Source organism: Camelina sativa, chromosome 3 (assembly GCF_000633955.1).
Source record: "Camelina sativa cultivar DH55 chromosome 3, Cs, whole genome shotgun sequence".
In the NCBI taxonomy this organism is placed as follows: Eukaryota; Viridiplantae; Streptophyta; class Magnoliopsida; order Brassicales; family Brassicaceae; genus Camelina; species Camelina sativa.
Genome location: NC_025687.1, coordinates 16,550,337 through 16,577,283, shown reverse-complemented (window position 1 = coordinate 16,577,283; position 26,947 = coordinate 16,550,337). Strand labels below are relative to the sequence as shown.

General features: G+C 37.1%; 3 protein-coding genes and 1 pseudogene across 4 annotated transcripts; 1 reads left to right on the top strand and 3 right to left on the bottom strand.

The window, feature by feature from the left end:
- LOC104777316 (50S ribosomal protein L11, chloroplastic) lies at positions 5,977–7,677 on the bottom strand. The gene is made up of 4 exons (XM_010501544.2): positions 7,370–7,677; positions 7,106–7,278; positions 6,844–6,907; positions 5,977–6,378 (listed from the first exon to the last, which is right to left on the bottom strand). The coding sequence occupies exons 1-4, from the start codon at positions 7,587–7,589 to the stop codon at positions 6,167–6,169; spliced, it is 669 nt and encodes a 222-aa protein (XP_010499846.1). The 5' UTR covers positions 7,590–7,677; the 3' UTR covers positions 5,977–6,166.
- On the top strand, positions 12,386–16,460 carry LOC104777315 (subtilisin-like protease SBT3.2). 2 transcript variants are annotated; one of them, XM_010501543.2, is made up of 9 exons: positions 12,386–12,545; positions 12,675–12,766; positions 12,867–12,964; positions 13,073–13,228; positions 13,316–14,001; positions 14,082–14,170; positions 14,990–15,235; positions 15,329–15,443; positions 15,579–16,460. In XM_010501543.2, the coding sequence occupies exons 1-9, from the start codon at positions 12,477–12,479 to the stop codon at positions 16,341–16,343; spliced, it is 2,316 nt and encodes a 771-aa protein (XP_010499845.1). In that variant the 5' UTR covers positions 12,386–12,476; the 3' UTR covers positions 16,344–16,460. The 2 variants fall into 2 exon arrangements, with proteins under 2 accessions (XP_010499845.1, XP_019099350.1); XM_019243805.1 differs by lacking the exons at positions 12,386–12,545; positions 12,675–12,766; positions 12,867–12,964; ... (1 more) ...; positions 13,316–14,001; positions 14,082–14,170 and adding exons at positions 14,264–14,723; positions 14,804–14,892.
- On the bottom strand, positions 16,856–18,989 carry LOC109132274 (annotated as a pseudogene).
- LOC104777314 (subtilisin-like protease SBT3.5) lies at positions 19,130–22,540 on the bottom strand. The gene is made up of 10 exons (XM_019243804.1): positions 22,334–22,540; positions 22,124–22,215; positions 21,938–22,035; positions 21,650–21,805; positions 20,888–21,564; positions 20,712–20,800; positions 20,379–20,627; positions 20,179–20,293; positions 19,903–20,095; positions 19,130–19,814 (listed from the first exon to the last, which is right to left on the bottom strand). The coding sequence occupies exons 1-10, from the start codon at positions 22,418–22,420 to the stop codon at positions 19,243–19,245; spliced, it is 2,328 nt and encodes a 775-aa protein (XP_019099349.1). The 5' UTR covers positions 22,421–22,540; the 3' UTR covers positions 19,130–19,242.

The following is a 26,947-nucleotide window of genomic DNA, read 5'->3' as shown; positions in this document are numbered from 1 at the left end:
AAACCTCCTGTGAATGTGCTTACTCTTCCCATGAAACACTGGATTCCTTGTGAGAGCTAAAGCTGACCTGTTATCAATCCGTACTACTGGCTTTTGACTCTCTTCTCCCATGACTTCACTTAACAGATCTTGTAGCCATATTGCCTGTTTCGCAGCCTCCGTAGCTGCCATAAACTCAGCTTCACAGGATGACAAGGCAACGATCTCTTGCCTCTGGGAACACCATGTTATGGGACACTCATTAAAGTAAAACACATGCCCTGAAGTACTCTTACCATCATATGTATCGACATTATGACTACTGTCGCTATAGCCGATCAACCCACTAGTATTCCCTCGCATGAATTTTAGTCCAAATGTTGTCGTTCCTTGTAGATACCTCAAGACTTGCTTAAGAGCTACTGCATGTGACTGTTTTGGCTCTCGCATGTATCTACTTAGAACACCAACACTATAAGATAAATCTGGACGCGTATGTAGGAGATACCTCAAACAACCAATGTTTCTTCTGTATTGCTTCTCATCGACATATTTCTCACCTTGTGCTTTACAAAGTTTCAGACCTTGATCCATCGGTATGTGAACAAGATTGCACTCTTTCATACCAGTCTCCTCTAGAATTTTAAGTGCATATCTTTCTTGACTTAAAGTGATTCCTTCCTTGTTCTGTTCAACCTCTATCCCTAGATAGTAAGACAATAAACCGAGATCACTCATCTCAAATTTTGTTGACATTCCCCGTTTGAACTCTAGGATTAGATCAAGACTGGAACCGGTCACTAATAGGTCATCCACATAGACTGCTACGACAAGTAGTTCCTCCTTCTCTCGTTTCCTGTAAATAAAGGGTTCTTTGGAGCACTTAACAAAACCCAACTCCTTCAAGATCTGATTCAACTTGTTGTTCCAAGCTCGTGGCGCCTGCTTCAAACCGTACAAAGCTTTATGCAACTTATAAACTTTGTTTTCACTTCCACTCACAACAAATCCTTCTGGTTGGCTAACGTAGACGTCTTCCCTTAATTCACCATGGAGAAACGCTGTCTTAACATCAAGATGATGTATCTCCCATCCCTTAGAAGCTGCTAAAGCAATTATGAAACATATGGTTTCAATTCGAGCTACTGGAGCAAATACTTCGTCATAGTCAATTCCCTGTCTTTGAACATATCCTTTCGTGACCAACATAGCTTTGTATTTGTTCACACTGCCATCAGAGTTGCGTTTTATCTTAAAGACCCACTTTAATCCTATTGCTTTCGAACCATGTGGGAGATTAACCAACGACCATGTTTTATTCCTTTCAATTGAGAGTAACTCTTCCCCACAAGCATCCCTCCAAACCGTTAGCTCCATAGCCTCTTCATAACTCCAAGGTTCTTCGTCTAAAGTCAACAGAAGTTGTTCACCCTCTAAATCTGCAAGGAGAACATAATCTTCTAAGTAACTCGGTAGCTTACTTTCTCTAGTCGATCTTCTAAGAGCTACTGGTTGTTGCTCTGTCTCATCATCGTCGGATATCTCAACAATTTCTGGTATCTCTTCCTCCATCTCCTCGTTGTTTTCATTACCTCTCCCATCACTTGTTATTGAGGTCTGAACAATCTGTGGTTCCCTAATACCATTGTTCCCTGTTTCTCTGAACGTGAGTTTGAACCCACCAGGTTCACTAGTATCACCTTTGATACTATTCCACTTCCAACTCTTATTCTCATCGAAGATAACATCCCTACTAACCGTTATTCTTCTTGTTGTTGGATCAAGAAGTCGATATGCCTTTGATCCCCGCTCTATCCCGAGGTACACTAACGTCTTTGATCTGTCATCCAATTTCTTGAGATATGGTGTCTCTACTCTAGTGTAACCAATGCACCCGAACACCCTAAGGTGATTGATATTCGGTTTCTTTCCCTTTAGTGCCTCATAGGGTGTATGTTTGTTCAAAGCTCTAGTTGCGACTCTATTAATCAAATATGTCGCATGCCTCACTGCTTCTCCCCATAAGAAATTTGGAACACTCATGTGCTTAAGAATGCTCCTAGTCATCTCCATTAGTGTTCTACTTCTTCTCTCAACAACTCCATTTTGTTGAGGCGAGTATGGAGCTGTTAGATGTCTCTGAATTCCGTTCTGTTCACAAAAATCTTTGAACTCAATCGAAGTAAATTCTTCTCCTTTGTCTGTTCGAAATGTTTTGATTAGCAGTCCTGTTTCTTGTTCAACCGTTGCTTTGAATGCCTTGAATCTATCAAAGGCCTCACTTTTCTCTCTTAGAAGAATGGACCACATATAACGTGAATGATCATCGATCAAGACAAAAATATACTTCTTCTGCGAGGCTGTAGAGGGTGTGACAGGACCACAAAGATCCCCATGTACAAGTTCCAGCGGTTGTGATGCTCAGAATGATGTAGCTTTGGGAAAACCAGTCTTTGTTTGTTTTGCTCGCAAACAAGATTCACAAGTCTCCTTTGTTATTTCTATCCTCGGTATGCCTGTAACCACTTCTTCTTTAACTATCATCTTCATTGTCTCTCGGTTAATGTGTCCTAGTCTCTTGTGCCATCGTTCAGCATCAGTTGAAACAGAGGTCTGAAGACACTTCACATTCTCAACCTCCATGAGAACCTTGTAGAGCCGGTTTTGCGATCTTGTGGCACTAACAAGTAGTTTCCCTTTGCTATCATGGAGAGTTAAAATCTTGTCTCGCATTCGAACTTCACATCCAGACTCAGTTGCCTGTCCAAGACTAATGATATTACTTCTCAGCTTTGGTATATAGTAAACATCGACCAAGACCTTGTGATCGCCACTCTTGCTGACGAATAACACATAACCTTTTCCCAGAATGTCAACTCTTGAGTCATCTCTGAACCGAACCTTCCCTGTTATTGTTTCATCCAGTTTGTTAAAGAACATCCTATTGCCAGTCATGTGATTACTCGCCCCGTTATCAAGGTACCAAACGTTGGCAACATCGGTTTGATACTCATACTTCTTTGGTCTCACTTTCTCCTCATTGAGATAAACAACCTCATGCATCATCAGCTCCTCAGCTTCGTGTGTCGAATCACCATCATTCTCATGAATTTCTTGCAGTTTTAGCAACCTATCAGGGCAATCATACGCCATGTGCCCCAACTTATCACATCTAAAACAAACAATTCTGGACTTATCTTGAGGCCCTCGGTAATTTTGTCTCCCACGCCCTCGTCCTCTTCCTCTACCAGCAGTACGACCTCCTCGTCCTCTGTTATAGCTTGCAGGTTCATGTAACGATTGAGATTCATTATTCGCATACATGAGTTTCCCTTGATCTTCTAAGAGATTTTCTTCTTCGTTGATCCTCTCTTCATAGGCTTTCAATCTTCCAACTATGTCTTTGAAGCTTGTTTTGTTGAGGTCAAGCACCTGTTCGAGAGAGGCGATGATATGAATGTACTTGCGTCTAGGAAGACTGTTAAGAAATTTCTTAACGAGCTTTGAATCCTCAAAAGGTACTCCTAAGGCAGATGACTTAGACGCAAGCTCTGTTAGTTTGCCCGAAAAATCATCAATTGTATCCGTCTCTTTCATCCTTATTCTCTCGAAGTTTGAAAGCAAGGTTTGAAGTCTTGCATCTTTGACTCTCTCAGCTCCCATATACTTTGTTTTTATTGAGGTCCAAATCTCTTTCGCAGTCTTAAGGCGTCCAACCTGTAAAACTAGGTTTTCCGGAATAGATTGAAATAAGAGTACTCTTGCTAGGTCGTTCTTCTCTTCATCTGTTGATCCAGGTTCTATTGTCTCCCAGACCTTGTGAACCTTGAGCATGGCTTCCATTCGCATTACCCATACGGTGTAATTTGTCATGGTGAGGACAGGGCATTGAATGGATGAAAGTCCTCCCTCCTTCACGTTGGTTACAGCTGCCGTCATAGGTATGATGTCTGACATGATCTCACAACCCTTGATTCTATTGTTTAAGCTCTGATACCAAATATAGAATCAAGAACTTTTTAAAAACAGAATTCAAAAGAAAAAAAAAAATTATTATCTTAGTGAAACTTGCTCAAAACACTAAGCTCTCTCTCTCTCAGAATTCTCTTATCTATCTCAAGCTTACAATCTCTCTCAATAGAAAAACCTAAAACACAAGGCTTCTATTTATAAGCCTTTAGAATCCTATTATTCTTTTTTCCTAAGAAAAGGATTATTTCCTAAACTTTCTCCTAAGGATATGTTAAGATCTCAATTTAACATATCCTTGTCCTAATCATCTTTTAAGTTTGCTTGGTTATCAAGCTTAACTCAACATTCCCTTCAAGGAAGTCCTTTAGAATAGTCCCTGAGAGTTGGTTTCTTGATAGCGCCTTACCCATTGGACAAAAACAGAGGAATATGGCTGACTTGTGAAGACATTGTTCGATAAGTTTGGATACAACAGATGCCTTCAACAACAGACCAATGCTCATGAATTTGTGTTTCCAGAAAGATCAATGGTGTTCTATAGTAACTAGAAATCTTCATATATTACAAAATGCGTATGCCAAAAAAATCAAACCGGAACAGTCATCTCCGCCGCATTACCACCGCCTCTCTGTTCATCATCTTATCTCGAAATCTATTCAAGAGTCAAGACACTTCCCTTTAGATTCAGGAACCAAAAGAGTGAAAACAATCCCAAAGAAATTAACAGCAACGAGTTCGTTGAATACAAATTGTAAAGACTATTACAATAGTCAATAACTGTTCATTGATGTTTCTTTCAGGCCAAGCTACATCGTTAACTCACCAAACGGCAAGTATGCTTCTTGGTTTAGCATTAGAGTTCGGATATGGCATGTGAAAATTTACTGTGAGAATAAATATCTACGGATTGTGAAGCCACCCATCTGATGATTAAATCCAAAGTCCAAACTCTTCTTCTGGCTTTGTTGAGAAGAGTTTGAAAGAAAGGCTGGTTCAAAAGTAAGGAATTGGCACAATGTTAATGTAACTCTGCTTCTTCTTCTGGTTTTCTCCCAACGTACACTGAAAGAAACCCTGTTGATGATGATTTTAGTCGCAACGCTCGACACATTAATCACTCTAACCTTGTATGTAAACAGCATGCAGTATGTCTTCATCCATGTCATATAGACCGTGCTACAAGCAATCCTCAATATCTTAGAGCTTCTTCTTGAACATGAAGTGATCCTCAATATCCTCTGCATCGTAAAATCCACAAGTCTGTTTCATACTCATCAAATGGTATGTAGACAAAAAAAAAACATACAAGAAGTTAAAACGATAAAATCCGTAGCCATTTATAGTTGAGACAAAATTAAATAATATCTTGATTCTTCAAAGATTTATAAGTATTGATAAATGAAGTAATTGCTACGGAAATTTCAATAGAGAAAGGTGTAAATTGACGAAATCAAGTGAAAGTTTAAGATAAATTTTTTAGGTTACGAAACTGAGTAGAAATTTGCAAAATCAAGTGATTATGAAAACAAAATTAGCAAGTGGAGCGCTCAGAGTAAGGAAGGATATGGGACGCATATGTGAGAATGACAAAGCTGTTGGCTTTATAACCACAAATAACTTCATCTGCTAAAGAGACACAGACCAATGATCATGGCGGCTCAGGTTTCTTCTTGGACATTGAACAATCTTGTATGTCCTCACGACATTAAAGATCGATCAACCTCTACGAAGAAACCCTCAACCGCCGTAATCTTCTGGCTAATCTTCATGGCAGTTGAAGTTGTTGGTGGCATAAAAGCCATCAGTCTCACAATTCTTGCATATGCGGCTCATCAAGATTGAATGTAGAAGAAACTTTGGTTTGCCTAGAGACTAGAGGGAAACAATAATCTCTTTACTTGAAGGTCATTGCCATTATATAATCCCTTCTCGTTGATTTGTTTCCTATACAATCAGTCATCAAAATCTTTACATGCCTTACCAATTCTTGAAACCGTTACCAATTCTTGAAACCGTTACCATTCATGCTTTTCAAATGTTGCACCTGCTAATTTCATTTTTTTATAACAAATACACCACATACATTACACATGTTGTACAAAGACACTGATTTAAGCAAAATAATCATTATATCGAAGTCTCTTAAGCATCATGTTGGAAATTACATTTTGAAAGGATTGAGGCATTATCAAGTATAAAACTACCATGCAGGATTTCACAACAAAACTGCTTTCTTTTTGGGTTCAAGAACCGGAGGGTCAATGTCTATCCCCATGTTAGCTGCAGTTCCTGCAATGATTCTCATAGCGGATTCAATGGTCGTGCAGTTCAGGTCAGGCAGCTTCTCTGCTGCAATTGTGCGTAGCTGATCGATTGTGATCACCCCAACTTTATCTTGCTGTGGATCTTTTGATCCCTTCTCAACACCTATTTCCACAACTCAACAAATGTCAAACATCACAAAACTCCCAGTAAGAGACACCAAATAAATAGACTAAAGATGTCACATCTCATACATGATATATTCAGAAACCTACATCACAAACATGATAATCTTTCAAATAATTATATCTTTGAGTAGAAGCTCAAGTAATGATCTGATGAAACTCGAAACAAAAATTGAAATAGTGTTGCAAGCACACCTCAAGTTAAAATTGATTCTATATTGAGAGGACAACATCACAAGTATGAATGATTTTGTTCTTGTACCATGCTATAAATTAGAATCTCTATAGTTGACAAAGGAGCAGAAGTAATGTAATCTTAAAAAAAACTCAAGCTATTAAGCTTTGCAAAACGCAAGATAATATTCAACACATGCCATATAATCATTTCTACAGAGGCAAACCAAATGCACAATCCATTTGGTCACAACACACATTAAAAGAATACCTGCAGCCTTAAGCAACAAAACCGAAGCAGGTGGGGTTTTGAGGATAAACGTGAAGCTCTTATCCTGCAACCATACATATAAACTCCATGAAACGATCTCATAGAGCTAATAAATCAGAGACACATCACCATTCTAAAGCCACTTAATCACAAGTTACAACACTTGAAAACCCAGTTTTGATGACAAATTACCACAATGCTACTCTTCTCTAGCTTAATCAAACCTTAAAACCAAGATTATAGTAAAAGAGTATAAACTCACATCGAAGACAGTGATTTCGACAGGAATGATATAACCAGCTTTATCAGCGGTTCTTGCATTGTAATCCTTGCAAAAAGCCATAATGTTGACTCCCTTCGAACCAAGCGCTGGACCAACCGGTGGCGCCGGAGTTGCCTTCCCAGCCTCTAAAGCCAGTTTAATAACCCCCACAACTGCAAAAATTCCCAACACAACAACCCCAGTTAAGTCATAAATTAAGAGAATTTATAGGTTTTAAGGAGATGGGTAGTCAAAAGATTGAACCTTTTTTAGCTTTGCCTCCGGGTTTAGGTGGAGCCATGGCGATAACAGTGAGAAACCTCGGGGATGAAGAGAGAAGTGGAGATTGTTTCTTTCCCAGAAACTGAACCGAAACATTTGCTTTAGAAGATAATTTAGCTGAAAGAGAATGTGAGAGCTTAGAGTTGGGATGTAGAGAAGACGAAGTTGAGCTGCAAAGGGTTGATAGAGTAGAAGACGCCATTGATTCTCACTGTGAAGGAAGGAGGAAGGTGAGTGAAAGCTGAAGGCGAGAGTTCACAGGATAGTCCGTCTCCGGGGAAAAAAAATCCTATCCACTTTTGAGTTCTTGCTTTATGGGCCTAATGGACTTTAACAAACAAGGCCTAAGATCCAGTACATTGACTTACAATAAAAAACATCAAAATTTAAAAACTTCAACCCACATATTTTTGATCTTTTTATATTTGTGCTCCATCCCCAAATAAAATAATTTTTATATAATTAATTTGTGTTTATTTTTTATTATTTTTTTGTTAAAAGGCATTCAATTTATAAACATACTAGATTAGGACCCGCCCGATGTCCGAGTTTAGATATTTCAAAATAAAATAAAATTTAACAAAGAATATAAAATAACTATTTTTAGTAAGTAAAAACTATCTATAAAAGTAAATAAATAGATACACCGAGGTGTCCAATGTAAATATCTTGTTTAAAATTTGTGACTACAATTGAGACTATTAATCACATTTTTTTTGAATGGCCTCACTCGTGGGAAGTTTAGGATTTATCTCTAACTCTGATCTCATCAGAGGGTTTTCCATATGAGTCGGTGTACTCAAATTTGAATTTTGTTTTCTGGAGGGATGTCTCTCAATAGGGTGATCCTAATCAACTTCTTCAATTACCATGATTTTTATGGACAATCTGGAAGGCCATTAAAGAAAATTAAGGTTTAGAGATCGAGACGAATGATATAATTGCTTAGGCTTTGGTCGATAAGTTAGTCTGGGAAGAGGCGCTATCTTTTACGACGGTCATATCACCTCCATCTCCATCCTTGAATGTCCAGGTTTCTTCACCTTGTTGTCAAATTGATGGTTTTTGGAAAGCAACCAATGAGCATTCATGATTGGGTTCGTGGTGTTGCGTTGGTGAGGAGCGAACCTTGTTGTTGGGGGCCAAGTGTCTAAGACGGAGCCCATCCCCTCTGCATTCAGAGTTAGAAACGTCATTGTGGGCCATGAGCGGATACGTGCTGATTTACTCACTATGGTGCATTCCCCTGAATATTGGTCATCCTTCTTCAACTTACTCGATGAGTTTAACTCACTGGAGTTTTTTCACAGTTCTCCATCTCTTGGATCCCGAATGCGACAAATTGGAAAGCGGATTGTCTTTCCCATGCTTCGCATTCTCTTATCTCTGAAGTTTCTTTTGTAAACCTCTTTCTTCTGGCTTGGGAAACTAACCGAGGAAATTTCTTTTACTTTATTGTTTGGTTGGGAAAAAAATAGATACACTTTTAGTTAAAGAAAATAGTTGTAGATGAGTTCAAAAATATTAAAATTTAATTTAATTTAACAATGAATATATATTTAATTCTTTTCGTAAGTAAAAACAAAGTATAAAAGTAAAAAGATAAGCTTTTTGTTATAGAAAATAATTGTTTTTTTTTACTGTAATACACTAATGTATATCCATTTACAAATCTACTATCTATATTACTACTAAAAGTTTATTTGTACACACAAATATATTTTACTGTTAAAATATGTTCTTTAGTCTTAACTACTACCAACAAATTGTCTTTATGAACACATTAAATAACTTTATATGTCTCTTCACTTTAACATTTTTATAGTTATAAAAGCGCATAAGTTAATCTTACATACTCCTATCATATATATTACAATAGCAGTCTTTTGAATGAATTATTTGATTGGTGAAAAAAATATGAGACGATCTATTTTTTTTTTTTACTTCAAGAATCTTTTTCTTTGTGTAAAGGTGAGTATTTACGTTTTTTAGAACCAATAATTAATTATATAATTTTCACAATCATTTTTTTATCTTATATAAAAAGTAATATTTTTCTTGTAATATAGCAACTAAAAATTAAAGTAAGTAAAAAATATTATAATTTTGAATTTTATGGTATATAAAAATCATTTTTTTTATCTTATATAAAAAGTAATATTTTTCTTGTAATATAGCAACTAAAAATTAAAGTAAGTAAAAAATAATATAATCTTGAATTTTATGGTATATAGATATATATTTATCTTATAATTAGATTTTAAATAAAATTAGGTTTTATTTTATCTATTTACTTTTATATAAAACTTTTTTAGATTAGGTTTAGAATTTTTACATTTTTATTTTTTAAAATTTTAATAATGAATTGACATGTGTCAACATCTGAATGATATAATTAACATGTGTCAAGATCTTTTTAATGAGTAATTTTGTCATCAACCAAAAAATTAAAGTAAGTAAAAAATAATATAATTTTGTATTTTATGGTATATATATATATATATATTTTTATCTTATAATTAGATTTTAAATAAAATTAGGTTTTATTTTATCTATTTACTTTAATATAAAACTTTTTTAGATTAGGTTTAGAATTTTTACATTTTTATTTTTAAAAATTTTAATAATGAATTGACATGTGTCATCATCTGAATGATATAATTGACACGTGTCAAGATCTTCTTAATGAGTAATTTTGTCATCAAGCTTTATATAATAAGATATGCCCAATGGGCTATTTCCGGAATAGGCCCATACAATTATCCCCTTAAGGCCCAGTCCAATTACACCAAACCAAACCAGATAACCAAAACTAAAATTGACCCGAGTATAAACCAATTTAAACCAGTAGCTAACCGAAATAAACCAGAAACCCTAATCTACAACTAGAGAACCCGATCGCAGCCACCTTCCCACGAAGTTGCGGATACTCGCCGGACCAGGACCATCGACGAGCCAGGAAGACGGGAGTCAAACAGAGAAGGTGACACATGACCATCACCATCCCGCCACCGTAGAGTTGTGAGGAGAAGGAAGAAAAAACCGATCTAGCAATCCAGAAGCTATAGTTCAGTCTGATAGAGATAGAGCAGTAGGGAGTAGATCTGAAAAGCCATCGACGGTGGCTTAGCCTTGCCTTTCCGGCGGTAGACCTTCCCCGTCAAACCACCAGCCGTGACAAAACCTCCTGCGTCTCTAGCCGTTGAGATCTAACCGCCGTATCTTTCTCATTCCTCCCCGAGAACTTCCTTCTTGTAACCGCGTAGCCAAGCCGTCGGTAGAGCTCTTACCGAAAGCGTCCTGCGGAAGCTTTTTCTCGCCACAAACTCCCTTGATTTCGATCTGGTGACCTCGCCAGTAGGTGCAATAGACTGCAGATGAAGCGCCATGGACCAGTAGTTCCTCTTCAACGCCGGAATCGCCGGAGGAACCCTTCACTCGGTATACGGAATCGTGATCAGAAGAAAAGAAAAGAGGAAAGAGGAGAGAGGAGAGAGCCGCGAGTAGATCTCACGCACTCACCTTTTTTTTTTATCAGACAAAGTTAGATAATTTTTGTGTTTATTTAGCTAATTATTTGTATCAATTCTTCTTAAGTACGTTCAATATATTATTCACATTAACGAGCATTCAAAGAAAAAAAAAAGAAAAAATCATCTTTCTAGTATTCTCAATTCTTCTAATTATTACTTTTTTTTCTTCACAATTTTTCGAAAACTCACCAATCAAACCCAATATACTTTGAATAATTAAGACAAAATACTTTAATTCAACTACCAAGCAATAGTCAGAAGCAGTAAAAATGTCATTAGAATCCAAACAGTTTCCACTATGAGATATATATAGTACCCCATTCACCCAAGAAAAATAAAACATTACTTATTTAACAACTCTGTCCATAGGTTTTAACCACTTCTTTCGTTATTATAATATTCACTTTGGGACCTTCCAAATAATAATAAATTACCTCAATCACGTAAATATAGCACTGCTAGATCTTGATCATACAACTAATTAAGATCTGTGGGACACAGTTTTGGAATAACATTCTCAGCTTTGTCATAAAAGTGAATTCCACTATCAGAATATATTGTTTCATTGTCATCATCGCATGTGTTTTACAACCAGAAAAAATAACAAATTAAACCCACAAGATGGTGGTGATTGGTGAAATAGGTTTCGTGAACCAGATTAAAAGACTGCTGAGTAAACTCATAAAAATAACGCAGACAACAAATTTCATTGCATAATCTTTCCATATATATAGTGAGAGAGGGAGGACGTAATCAAACAACAAATTTTCTTGAGCCTTTATAGAGTGGATAATCAAGAACCTTGGGTCGATTCCATTTAGTATCAATCGAAGTATCACATTCGTACTGCGATTATATAGAAGAACAAATGTCCCATTCATATATAAACCATCTTTAATATATCGCCGACCTATTAAGTTATTATTTACCGGAGTCATAATCAGTTGAAACTATCACATTCATATTGGGATTATACAAAAAAAACAAGTATCGCATTCATAGAACCATCGTCCATAGCGTGTGAATTAGACCTCGTGTTGTTATCCTTCTTTTTTTGGTTTGACCAAGAATAAATATTCATTTCCACTTTCCAGTGACCATTGCATTTCAAAATTGAACCAATCAAAATTCTATATAATAAGATAAAAAACCAAGGCGGCTTTGTTTCTCCGTGTAATGCGCCGTAGATATATAAATAATTTCTAACAATCAAAAGGAGATGAAAAAGACTTTATTTTTACATAGAAGAGGTCAACTGAATGGTTCTTGACTCATGAGATTGGAAATATAGGGACCTTCTTATGTGGTTAGGTCATGGCTGCATTGTCACATAAACTAACAATCATTTTTAATGACAAAAAAGCTTTATTAAAAAACATACAAGGTGTCATAATCAGAGCAACCCATTATTATGTTCCAAAATAATTCAAAGTTCAAACAATGTGAGCCTAAAAGAACTCAACCTTCGTGTATATATAAACCCTTCTTCTTCCACACGTACATGAGTCTCTTCAAATAAACTACATTACATTTCATCTCTCTAATAGAATAAAAAAATGACGAAAACATCGATCATTGTGGCAATATGTCTAATGCTTGCTCTCAACATTGCTGCCGAAACTAAGGTACCCCATATATGTTTTTCTGCTCCCAGATCTACTCAATTTTTTTTTCCCTTTTGGTCTACTTAATTATACGAGTTTTAGTTCTTGCAAGAAGCTAAGATTAGTATGCTTTCTTTGATGATTCAATAGGTTCACATAGTGTATCTTGGTGAAAGGCAGCACGATCATCCTGACTCAGTCACCGAGTCTCATCATCAGATGCTTTGGTCAATCCTCGGAAGGTAATAACTACTTAAAAAACCTGTATTATCAACTTTGACCAAACCATATCCACACTGGTTGTTATACTCATTTTTGTTAATGCCACATCACATATCACAGCAAAGAAGCTGCACATGATTCAATGGTGTATAGTTATCGCCATGGTTTTTCCGCTTTCGCAGCCAAACTAACCGATTCCCAAGTGATTCAACTCTCAGGTACTTATAATCACACAAAGATTGATATTTTGATTAGGAGTTCTTGTTTTATTTTTACCTTTTTAGCCATGGCTAAATGCACATCTTTATATTTTGTGATATAAACAGAGTTACCTGAAGTTATTCATGTCATACGCGAAAGATTCTACGAACTGCAAACAACTAGGACTTGGGATTACTTGAAACATACTTCAAGACATCCAAAGAATCTTCTAAACCAAACTAACATGGGAGACAAAGTCATCATCGGCGTCGTTGACTCCGGTATAAACTCAACTCTTGCCTCTTAAACCGAATTCTTATAAAGTTTCACATTTAATTAAACCGGGGTTGGTTTTATATTTATATCAGGGATATGGCCAGAGTCTGAATCATTTAGTGACAAAGGTCTTGGACCAATACCAAAACGTTGGAAAGGAAGTTGTGACTCAAAACAGAGCTTCAACGGCTCAACCGTTTGTAACAGAAAACTAATTGGCGCCAAATACTTCATCAGTGGCTTAATCAATGGCGCCGACGAAAGCAACTGGAACACTACAGAGAATCCAGAATACATATCTCCTAGAGACTTCAATGGTCACGGGACACACGTGGCTGCAACCGCTGCTGGCTCATTTGTGCCAGACGCGAGCTACTTAGCTCTCGGTAGAGGAACCGCTAGAGGTGGTGCTCCACGGGCACGCATAGCAATGTACAAGGCTTGTTGGCACTTAGCCTCTATAGGAACAGCGACTTGTTCAGCTGCAGATATGTTGAAAGCAATAGACGAAGCGATTCACGACGGTGTAGACGTTTTGTCAATCTCGACGTCGTTCCCAATTCCTCTGTTTCCGGAAGTGGACGCTCAGGACGCTATGGCGGTTGGAGCGTTTCATGCGGTTGCCAAGGGAATCCCCGTTGTATGTTCAGGTGGTAACGCCGGTCCTGCTTCTCAAACCGTTACCAACACGGCTCCTTGGATCATTACCGTCGCTGCAACCACTCAAGATCGGTCTTTTCCCACACTAATCACACTTGGCAACAACATTACGATTGTGGTAAGTTCAAAAAAAAACAAAACATAGGAAAAAAAATCACTTCTTGCACAAAACTCTGTTTTTAACAATTCAAATTTTAGGGTCAAGCATTGTATCAAGGTCCAGACATGGATTTCACCGGTTTGGTTTACCCTGAAGGTCCAGGAGCAAGCAACGAGACATTTTCAGGGTAATTTTCAAACTCTCTAATCTTTTTTTTTTTTTCTAGTCTGTCATCTCAATCATTTTCTCTTACTAAGACCAAACCTTTTAANTTCAATGGTCACGGGACACACGTGGCTGCAACCGCTGCTGGCTCATTTGTGCCAGACGCGAGCTACTTAGCTCTCGGTAGAGGAACCGCTAGAGGTGGTGCTCCACGGGCACGCATAGCAATGTACAAGGCTTGTTGGCACTTAGCCTCTATAGGAACAGCGACTTGTTCAGCTGCAGATATGTTGAAAGCAATAGACGAAGCGATTCACGACGGTGTAGACGTTTTGTCAATCTCGACGTCGTTCCCAATTCCTCTGTTTCCGGAAGTGGACGCTCAGGACGCTATGGCGGTTGGAGCGTTTCATGCGGTTGCCAAGGGAATCCCCGTTGTATGTTCAGGTGGTAACGCCGGTCCTGCTTCTCAAACCGTTACCAACACGGCTCCTTGGATCATTACCGTCGCTGCAACCACTCAAGATCGGTCTTTTCCCACACTAATCACACTTGGCAACAACATTACGATTGTGGTAAGTTCAAAAAAAAACAAAACATAGGAAAAAAAATCACTTCTTGCACAAAACTCTGTTTTTAACAATTCAAATTTTAGGGTCAAGCATTGTATCAAGGTCCAGACATGGATTTCACCGGTTTAGTTTACCCTGAAGGTCCAGGAGCAAGCAACGAGACATTTTCAGGGTAATTTTCAAACTCTCTAATCTTTTTTTTTTTTTCTAGTCTGTCATCTCAATCATTTTCTCTTACTAAGACCAAACCTTTTAAAAAAAACTTGCAGAGTCTGTGAAGATCTTGCTAAAAACCCAGCTCGTATAATAAAAGAAAAGATTGTCTTGTGTTTCACGAAATCGACAGATTATGGTACCCTGATCCAGGCTGCATCAGATGTATTCAACCTTGATGGCTACGGCGTTATAGTTGCAAGAAATCCAGGCTATCAGCTTAATCCATGCGACGGTTTCCCCTGTCTCGCTGTTGATTACGAACTAGGAACTGATATACTCTTCTACATACGTTCCACTAGGTATATATATATTACAGACCCTTACATATTTACATCTACTTGTAACCAATACCTAGATATTGACTATGTATATCAAATGGTTGGTTGTTTTAGATCACCAGTCGCTAAGATTCAACCTACAAGAACATTGGTTGGACTCCCCGTTGCTACAAAGGTCGCGACTTTCTCATCGAGAGGACCTAGTTCGATCTCTCCTGCAATTCTCAAGGTATGATCCAAGATTAGCAACTAAATTCTCTGTTTTTTATAAGTCTTAAAACTTTAAACCCTAAAATTTACAAGTTTCATGTAGTTACTTTGGACTGAAGTTTCATCTAGTTTCTTTTGTTTTTTTTTTATACAGCCTGATATTGCAGCACCTGGAGTGAATATACTCGCAGCTACTTCTCCAAACGATACATTCTACGACAGAGGATTTTCAATGAAATCAGGAACATCAATGTCGACTCCTGTTGTTGCAGGAATTGTAGCACTCCTCAAGTCTTTGCACCCTCATTGGTCTCCAGCTGCCATCAGATCCGCTATTGTTACTACAGCTTGGAGAACAGATCCATCAGGTGAACCCATTTTCGCAGACGGGTCAAACCGTAAATTAGCTGATCCATTTGACTATGGAGGAGGCGTTGTGAACTCAGAGAAAGCCGCAAAACCTGGTCTTGTTTACGATATGGGAGTTAACGACTATGTTCTCTACTTGTGCTCTGTTGGTTACACGGATTCATCCATTACTAGACTCGTCCGCAAGAAGACGGTTTGTGGAAACCCCAAACCTTCTGTTCTTGATCTTAACTTGCCTTCAATCACTATCCCAAACCTTGCAAAAGAAGTTACTATCACTAGAACCGTTACCAATGTTGGACCAGTAGGATCGGTTTATAAGGCTGTGATTGAGGCTCCAATGGGTGTTAACGTGAACGTGACACCAAGCGCATTAGTGTTCAATGCTAAGACCAGGAAGCTCTCGTTCAAGGTCCGCGTGGTAACGAACCATAGAGTAAACACTGGATACTATTTTGGGAGCTTGACTTGGACTGATTCTGTTCATAATGTGGTTATTCCTTTGTCTGTGAGAACTCAGATCTTGCAGCGTTATTACGACGAGAACTGATTAGATCTTTGTGTGATTATAAGAACTTCAGATTCTGCATTTTTTAACTTGTTTTTATTTCTTATTTAGTGTATCATTGTGTTCATGATTGATTAATAAAACGATATATTCTTACCATTTCTACTAAAAGCTTCTTCTAAGATTCTTGCGGAAGAAGATAGGGCCATAGAGGAAATATAATGTCCTCAGATAAATTTTGATTAGTAACTCTTTATTCGTACAAACACATAAAATTCTAAGAATCATCAATTCTCATCATAGTAGTTTTGCAGGATCTGAGTTCTGACAGATACAGGGATTACCACATTATGTACAGAGTCAGTCCAAGTCAAACTACCAAAGTAATACCCAGTGTTGATTTTGTGTGTGGTCGAGACTCTAACCGTGAAGGAGACACTTTTAAATTTGGAGTTAAACACTAGTGTCTCCGGCGTCACAACTACTATCACCCCAAGCGGAGGCTCGACCACGACTTTATAGACCGAGTCGACTGGTCCAACATTAGTGACGGTTCTAGTGAGAGTGACTTCGTCTTTGAGATTTGGGATGGTGATTGAAGGTAAGTTGACATCAAGAACAGAAGGTTTGGGGTTTGAACAGACTGTTACTTCACCAACAAGCTGAGAGATAGATGAGTCGTTGTAACCGTCTGAGCACAAGTAGAGTTTGTAGTCTTCTGAACCCATGTCATATATGAGACCAGGTGTTACAGATTCAGTGAAAACTAAACAAATGTCATAGCAAGAAGTCAAGTTCTCGTTACTTACCCGCTGCTGTTCCCTGCATCCGCTGGATAAACCAAACTAGTTACGCCAAGTTCCGGACCTGTGTAGGTTGCTTGACCCTGAAGTAAGATTGGAAATACACATAATCAGAGAGTTCCAAGGGGGAATAGGTGATAACAACGGAAACAAAAATGTTTGTAGAACATTTGACTCTGCTTTACCAATATCACTTTATTGTTCCCAAGTGTAATAGGTGTGGGAAAGGACCGATCTAGAGTGGTTGCAGCCACTGTTAAGATCCAAGGAGCTATGTTTACCACGGTCTGAGCTTCTGGACCATTGTTACCACCTGCACAAACAACTACAATGCCTTTTGCAACAGCATGAAATAATCCAGTAGCAAACTCATTAAGCATGTCAGTTTCAGGAAGTAGAGGGACTTGACCAACAAGAGAGATTGACAAAACATCAACACTGTCATGCATAGCTTCGTCAATTGCTTTCATGATGTCAGAATTTAAACAAGTCACTCTATCTACCTCTTCCAGATACCAACAAGCCTTGTACATTGCTACGCGAGCGCGTGGTGCACCACCTGACCTTTGTAACTTACGTTGGGAACAAATGAGCCACCCGCAATGGAGGCAACGTGCGTTCTATGACCGTCAAAGTCTCTAGCAGAAATGTAATCAGGGGATTTTGCAGAATTGAACCCTTTGTTTTGAGCAAGAAACCCTTTCATAAAGTACTTGGCTCCTATGAGCTTTCTGTTGCAATTTGTTGATCTGAAGTTTTCTCCTAATTCACATCCTCCTTTCCATTTCCTTGGTATTGGTCCAACCCCATTGTCATTAAATGATTCAGACTCTGGCCACACCCCTACAAACCACACAAAACCAACAAGTCAATGAGTTGCTTTAAATAAAGAAATCAAAAGAAACATAAACAACAATAAAATCTACAATGTGACTAAATCTATTTATACCTGTGTCAATAACACCAATGATAACCTGGTCACCCATGTTTGTATCATTTAAGAGATTCTTTGGATTGGCAGCAGAAAGGCCTAAGTAGTCCCATGTTCGTGTTGTCGCGAGTTTATAAAAAACATCCAGTATGACATGAACAACTTCAGGCAAATCTGTTTTCCAGAATAATGTGCATCAGCAATGAAGACATTTAGTCTTAGTTTTGTTTGAATGCTAAGAAGCAAATAAAGGTGTGTGACTTAAGACAACTGCGAGTACTACCAGCGATTTTTTTGGCTTGTGACTTGGTGAGTTTAGCAGCAAAGCCTGAAAAGCCATGTCGGTAACTATACACCATTGAGTCATGTGCATCTTTTTTACTGTGACACAAAATAAAAGTCTTGGTCAAAAAAAGCTTGAGACATAATGCGACCCACAAGAATTTAAGAATTGATCATTCATCACTCTGTACCTTCCAAGAAGTGACGACAACATCTGGTGATGAGATTTTGTGACAAACTCAGGATCATGGTGCTGCTTCTCACCAAGATACACTATATGAACCTATTTTATTATGATCACAACACAACCAAAATCTTGGTCATAACCTGTTACACTAGTTTCTCTTTTTTTTTTTGCTATTTGGTAAAAAAAAAAGAAAAAATCAAACTTACCTTGCTCTCAGCACCAGCTAGTGCGGCATTCAGAACTATTATCAGACTTAGCACCAAGAGAATGAATGGTACGTAGTTACTCATTCCAGTAAACAGTAGAGTTTTATTTTTCTCAATCTACTTAGAAAAATTTGAGGAAGCACCAGCATTTTATATAGAAACATGCTTTAGTTTTTTGTGCGTTTAAAATTACAACTTGTCGAGATTAAGAAGAAAATTCAAGAAAGTGGAAATGTCTTGGTCAATCTATTTTTTTTTTGTTTGTGTGGCCAAGAATGTTCTGTTTTCTTTGTGTGGCCAAGATAACATTGTATGATATCAGAGAGATGAACAGACCTTAAAAAGAGATTATTTTAGAGAGATGAACGACACATAAAGCATGTGCGTGAGTACTTTCATTATTCAGGAAAAATGTTAAATGAAAGCAAAAGACAAATCCACTGTCTCGCGTCTTCTTCTTAAATTTATTAACACATGCACAAGAAAGAAGATGATTGCTTAAAACAATGTATTCACGTTAATAAGAATCATTTTAGTTCTCATCGTAATAGTTTTGCAGAAGCTGCGTTCTCACAGACACGGGAATAGTTACATTATGAATAGAATCTGTCCACATCAAGCTTCCAAAGAAGAATCCAGTGTTGATTTTGTGTGTGGTCGAGACACGAACTGTGAAGGGGACACTATTTGTTTTGGAGTTAAACACTAGTGTCTCTGGTGTCACAGCCACCCGAATCCCAAGCGGAGGCTCTACCACGACTTTGTAGACCGAGTCCGCTAGTCCAACGTTAGTGACGGTTCTGGTGAGAGTGACCTCGTCTTTAAGGTTTGGGATGGTGATTGAAGGCAAGTTGACATCAAGAACGGAAGGTTTAAGGTTTGAGCAGACTGTTACTTTACCAACAAGCTGAGATATAGCTGAGTCGTTGTAACCAGCAGAACATAAGTAGAGAATGTAGTCTTGTGTTCCCATGTCATAGATGAGACCAGGGTCTGAAGCTTTCTCAGGGTTCACAATTCCTCCACCGTAATCAAATGGATCAGCAACTTTTCGAGATGATCCTTCTGCAAAAATTTGCTCTCCAAATGGATCTGTTCTCCAAGCTGCAAAAGTAATGACCACAAATATTGAGATCAGAGTGTAAAAAAATTTCAAGGGTTTTGCGTAAGTAATTGAAGTAAAATACGAAACCTGTAGTGACAATAGCTGATCTAAAGGCAGCAGGAGACCAATTAGGATGCAAAGCTTTAAGAAGTGCAACAACTCCTGCAATAACTGGAGCAGCCATTGATGTTCCCGCAAGAATATCAAATCCACCAACACTAGAATTGGAGTCAGGTGATGTAGCAGCTAATATGCTCACTCCTGGTGCCCCTATGTCTGGCTAAATTGCGAAAAAAGTAGATTTTGTTGTGACTCAAAACATCATAGGAAGAAAAAAATCAAAGAATAAGGTTCAAAACATACTTTGAGGATCGCTGGGGAGATCGAGTTAGGTCCTCTTGATGAGAATGTAGCCACCTTTGTCCCCACAGGTTGTCCAACGTGTGTTCTAGAAAGTTGTATCTTCACAACAGGTGATCTGCAGAGTTGTGTACTTTTCTTATTACAATTCTATGTATCTTGGAGGGAGTGCAACAACTGAGATCGTATTACTTAATCCATACCTAGTGGAGCGTATGTAGAGAAGTACATCTGTCCCTAGCTCGTAATCAATGGCTACACATGGGAAATCATCTCTACATGGAGTAAGATTGTAACCTGGATTTCTTGCGACGATCACGCCAAGACCACCGGCTGCTTTTACATAAGAGGCAGCTCTCGATACAGCACTAAAGAGTGTATTTGTTGTGAAACACAACACAACTTTCCCTGCCATCGTACGGTTTGGGTTGAGATCAAGGCGCTCACAGACACTGCAAAAATGTTACGTACATATTTAGAAAAATATAGAACATTTGCACGTAAGTCTTAACAAGAAGCAAGTAATTTGATGATACCCGCTAAAGGTCTCATTGGTGTTCCCTGCAATCTCTGGGTAAACCAAACTGGTGAAGCCGAGTTCTTGACCTGTGTACAGTGCTTGACTCTGTATTAACAGTTGGAAAACTCATACTCAGACAGTTTCAAGATTTGGATTGTGTTTAGGAAAAAAAAAACATCTACTCTGCTTTACCAGTATCACTTTGCGGTTCCCTAGGGTAATAGGTGTGGGAAAGGACCGATCCAGAGTAGTTGCAGCCACGGTTAAGATCCATGGAGCCGTGTTTAACACGGTCTGAGCCGCTGGGCCAGAGTTCCCACCTGCACAAACAACTATGATGCCTTTTGCTACTGCATGGAACGCTCCAGTAGCAATCCTATCACGCAAGTCTGTTTCAGGATACAGAGGAATTTGAGCGCCGAGAGAGAGTGATAAAACATTAACACCATCGTGCATAGCTTCATCCATTGCTTTCAAGATGTCTGAAGATGAACAAGCCACTGCACCTAGTTGATCCACATACCAACAAGCCTTGTATATTGCTACGCGAGCACGCGGTGCGCCACCTCTCAAGTTTCCACCAGAAAGTCCTTTGTAGCTTATGTTAGGAACAAATGAACCACCTGCAATAGATGAGGTGTGTGTGCCATGTCCAATAAAGTCTCTAGCGGAAATGTAGTCACGTGATTCTGTGGAGTTGAATCCTTTGTTTTCAGCTAGAAACCCGTTGATAAAGTACTTGGCTCCTATGAGCTTTCTGTTGCAGTTTGTTGATATGAACTTTTCTCCTGGTTCACACCCTCCTTTCCAATGGCTCGGTATTGGTCCAACACCATTGTCGTTAAACGATTCAGACTCTGGCCACACTCCTATAACCACATAAAACGGCATGTCTTTAGTGCTCTACAAGGTATGATCTGAAACATGAATTAAGACCAAGCTAGAATCTCTAACCTGTGTCAATAAAGCCTATGATAACTTGGTCACCCATGTTTGTATCATTTAGGAGGTTAATAGGATTAGCAGCAGAAAGACCTAAGTAGTCCCAAGTCCGAGTTGTCGCAAGTTCATAGAAACTATCAGCCATGACATGAACAACTTCAGGAGAATCTGTTTCCAAGATTGCATCAGCGATGAAACTATTAAACTCAAAGTTTTAGATCATATCATAAAAATTGCTATAAGAAGCCTAAGGGCATGGTGAAACTGAAGGCAAACAACAAAGGCTATGTATGAGAGTACCAGCAAGTTTCTTGGCTTGTGAGTCGGTAAGCTTGGCAGCAAAGCCTGAAAAGCCATGTCGGTAACTGTACACCATCGAATCATGTGCATCCGCTTTACTGTGACACAAGATAAAAACCTTTCGGTAACAGCCTGAGACATATAATGGAGTTAAATTACTAATCAAGTAGGTAGCTAGCTTTGTACCTTCCAAGAAGTGACAACAACATCTGGTGATGAGATTCTGTGACAAACTCAGGATCATCATGTTGCTTTTCACCAAGATACACTACATGAACCTATTTTGATTATCATCACAACACAAAAATTGGTCATAACCCCATTAACAAGATAGTTCTTATTTTTTTTATATATTTTTTTGCTGTCTGATAAAAGAAGAAGATCATTTTTTTTTACCTTGCTTTCATCACTACTAGCTCGAACAAGATTCAAAACTATAATCAAAATTAGCACCAAGACAAGTAATGAGCTGTAATTCCTCATTCCCAAAAAGAAATAAAAAAGTAGTGTTTTCAATTTTTGCAATTAACTTGATAGACTTTTTTTATTGAGTAAGCAGCATCCATCAATTAAATTTATAGTAGAAAACATTATTGCTTTAGTTTTCTTGCAGAACAAATTAAAACTATAGTTAAGACTGGAGACCAAAATGAACACGTCTTCTTCAAACTTATTTAATTTATGTCTTTGCGTGGCTAATAATAATGCTCCCAATTCATGGAATTTTCAACGAAACTGAAATAGGAAATGAAAACACGAACCTTAACAAAAAAAAAGTATTGATTTCAAAGTATCTGCAGTGTTCTACTTAGTATGTTCCATACCAATCTTCTTATACATAAATTGACGTCGCCAAGACATTACAACGGCCGACGGCTGTCTTGACGGAGACTCGGTTTTGTACCTATCGGAGAAGATGATTCGAAGCGGGCAAGAGTATTTTTATTGGGATTATTTTTAAAATTTAAGGCCCATTTAAATTTCTATCGACCCACTATTACTCAATTACTCATTGACTTGTAGTATTATTAATCTATACTAATAAAAAGTACGAGGTATAAGCTGTTTAAGGCATCCACCTAAGCTTTAAAACCACCAATAGTAATTAGACACCTTACTAATTAACATTTTTTAAAAATTTTCAAGATTTTATTTATTAAAAATTATTTTAAACAACTTATCAGCATCTAACATGTCATTCATTAACATTTTTAAATTTTCCAGAATTTTTAGAAAATGAAAAAATTTTAATTTATGGAAATAAAAGAACTATATACATTATTCCACATCGGCTAGAAATTTTTTAGACAATGGTTCAGAACCAGTATAAATAAGATTAATATGCTTTCAACAATGAATGAGCAGGAAAACTTGATTTATCAAGCGTCCAAGTTTAAAAGTTTTGTTCGGTTTGATCTGGTTTTTTATTTGATCAAATTAAAACTTTAAAAAGTTTCAAAAAAATATATTATAATTTTTAAAATTTTTAAAAGTTTAAATATATAAATATTGCAACTTTTAAATGTTCTTAGCTTTTAAAAAGTTTTTAAATATTATAATTTTTAAATTTTAAAAGTTTAAAATATTATAAATATTGAAACTTTTTAAAAGGTTCAAATTTTATATTTCAAAACATTTTTAAAGTTAAAAATATTATAAATATTCATGTAATACAAAAATTATTGTTTAAACATTATTCGGTTTGATCTGGTTTTTTATTTTATCAAATTAAAACTTTAAAAAGTTTCAAAAAACTATTATAATTTTTAAATTTTTAAAAAGTTTAAATATTATAAATATTGAAACTTTTAAAAGTTCTTAGCTTTTAAAAAGTTTTTAATATTATAATTTTTAAATTTTAAAAGTTTAAAATATTATAAATATTGAAACTTTTAAAAGGTTCAAATTTTATATTTCGAAACCTTTTAAAAATTTAAAATACTATAAATATTGATGTAAAACATAAATGATCCTATTTATCTACGTTTGTGCTTTTTATTTCTTATGAGCTATAAAACATATTTTTGTGTATGATTTTATAGATGAGTTGATATTCTTTCATTAATTTTTTTTTTTGGGTATAAGGAAGAAGGATTGACATCGCTAGACATTGATTTAATGTTTGAGTCAGTTTTGGAGTTTAAAGAAGAAAGATGGACGACAAATACACATGTTTTATTAGCTATACATAGGCATGACCAGGGTTATGGTTGTCACGGTTATGGTTTATTAACCATTGGTTATAGTTAGAAATTTTGTTTAACCTTAACTATAACCGTTTAATAAACGGTTAAACGGTTACGTTTAAATACGGTTCCGGTTCAAGCAATTACGGTTATATACGGTTACAGTTATTTGAGAATATGATACAGTTGATATTATTTGATGATATAATATAACTGATATTATTTATTTATAATTAATATGTTCTTATAGTGTACTCATATTTCTATATATCATATGATTCATATTAAATAAATTATTATTAGTATATTTTATTATGTTTTAAAAATATTATAAACCAAATAAGGATTTTTGTTGGAGAAGATTCTAAACGTGTGGATCTAAAACCAAATAAGCATATGGATAAAATTATCAATAATTAGATGCATGTGTTGACTATGCTGCTCTTCATGAATTTCACAAATTTTATGAGAAAAGAAATAATTTTGTTTTTGGAGTTTGATGGGTTAACAAGATGTGTGGTAGTCTTAAAAAAAGTTTTTCAGTGGAAGAATGTGAATAGTTGACGAAGAAGAAGAAGAAAAAGAGTATAACGAATAACCAGACGGTAAAAGTAACAATGAAAATTACCACAAATTTTGACAATGAAAATGATAATACTAATTTAATATTTTCTATAAGATAATATTTTATTACCGTCATCAATCATATATAATTTTCATCACAATATATCGAATAAACCCATGCATAGCGTGGGTTCAAAACCTAGTTTGATTTAATGAAGAATATATAACTTTTTATAGTTTACAGTTTAAGATTAAACAAAAAAAATATCTTGAATATTATATGAAAAAAAAAACGTTTCTCATTTTATAAAAAAGAAAAATATGTTGGAAAATACTTATTGACAATGCATAAAGGTTAAAAACTTACAAAAACCAACGGATTAGAATATTCTGTGATATTTTTAGTTGGTTTTGCGGATAAAATTAAAATTTCAAGAAACTTTTCTTTAAAAAGAAAAATATTTTTTATGTAGACGTTAGAGATAAAAATTAAACAAAAGAATTACCTAAAAACTAGTTGAATAAATTAATTATTTTGTTTGATTTTTATCTCTAACGTCTACATAAAAAATATTAAAGACTAACTTCTAGACAATATTCAACAAGGTTTTTAGCTAAAATCCACTTTTGGAAAAGGCGATGTTAAAAGCGAACTGCTGGTTCTTTGCGGATCGAAGTTCCGGTCAACACCCTGATTCAGCTATGGCTGAAGCAAGTCTTAATCGTCCCCCTCCCTTTCTCCCTGACCCTCCCAATCTAAACCCTTCTGTCTCCCTCTCTGATTTCCCTCCCCTTTCACCCATCTCTCCCTCCCTCTCCCCCCTCCCAACACTCTCCTCAAACTGCTTACATTGAGCCTGAGAGAGTGATTCTAGCCCTCCCTGTGCAACATAAGTCAACTCATGTGGTAGTAAGGCTCAAGCTATTCTTAACACTTACCATCAAACCCTAAAACTAAACCCTAGATCTGATTTTTCTGCTACAGTGGCCACATCGAAAGTTGTATCTCAAACTGACGGTTTTTTCACTACAACACCGCCAAAAGTTGCTCGTCGAGTGCTTAGTCTACACTCAGAATTAAGAACTCAACAAGTTAATTCAAAAACTGGCCACACGCCTGGAGCCCCTACAGTGCTGGTCTCGGGAGATGATCCCCCTAGAAACAATAACTTCTTCTTCACAGACTGCTTCCCCTGTCGTCCCAAATGCTCTTCCCCCTCTTCTTCCAACTCCATTGGTCACTCCTCCGGGCACAGACCGCAAACTGTACTTCCTCCTCGAGTTCGACAATCAGATTGTCCTCCTTTCCTACCGCGAGCAAACACTCCGGCTCCCACACTCCAGCAAAAACCCGCAACTCTGGCTCAAAAGCTAAAAAAAGGAGCGGATAGATCGCTGCAGCGACTAGCCCCCATCACTTACTCTTCTGAAGGGAAGCCAAGGATTGTCATCCCTGATTCCGTCTTTGAAGAAAGAGCTCAGATCCATAAAGACTTCATCATTGGTAGGTTTAAAGGGCGACTACCAACATATAGGCATGTTCATAGTGTTTTGAGTCACATGTGGGGCAGAGGTCAACGGTTAGAAGTGCACCTAAATCATGAAAAAACACCATGTTAGTAAGAGTACCTAACAAATATATTCGAACAAAATTAAGAAGAAGATGTTGTACATTGGGGAATGTATGTTCCTTGTTGCTCAGTGGGATTCAACTGGAGGTGCAAGCACTGACTTGGATAATATCCCCATCTAGGCACATTTAAAGGGCATGCCTTTTGATCTAATGCACCAAAAAGGAATAAGCTTAGTGGCAAGCTTAATTGGTGAACCCAAGGAAATGGATGAATTCACGAGGAATTTAGTTAGTATCTCTGAAGCTCATTAAAGGTGGAAAGAAATCTAAACCTGCCATTACCTGCCTCGGTTGAAATTGAACAAGCCAATGGAGAAGTCATCACTATAGTTGTTGAATACCTGTGGATCCCTCCTACATGCTCTCACTGTAAGGAAATAAGACATTTTGTTCGTTACTCTCCTGGTGTCACCCCATCTTGGACTCAATCTCGTCACCAGCAGACTACAAGGGAGGCAAAAGAAAAAGTAACAAATACAAAAGGGAAAGAGCACATTGTTACCTCTTCTTCTCCTGCTTCTGCGAGTGCTGATGATGTTGGTTGCTCCAGCAGTACTAGTCCTGCACTCACAGATCAACAACAATCTACGAGCAAAGTTGTTACTCTAGAGCAATAAAACTTACCTA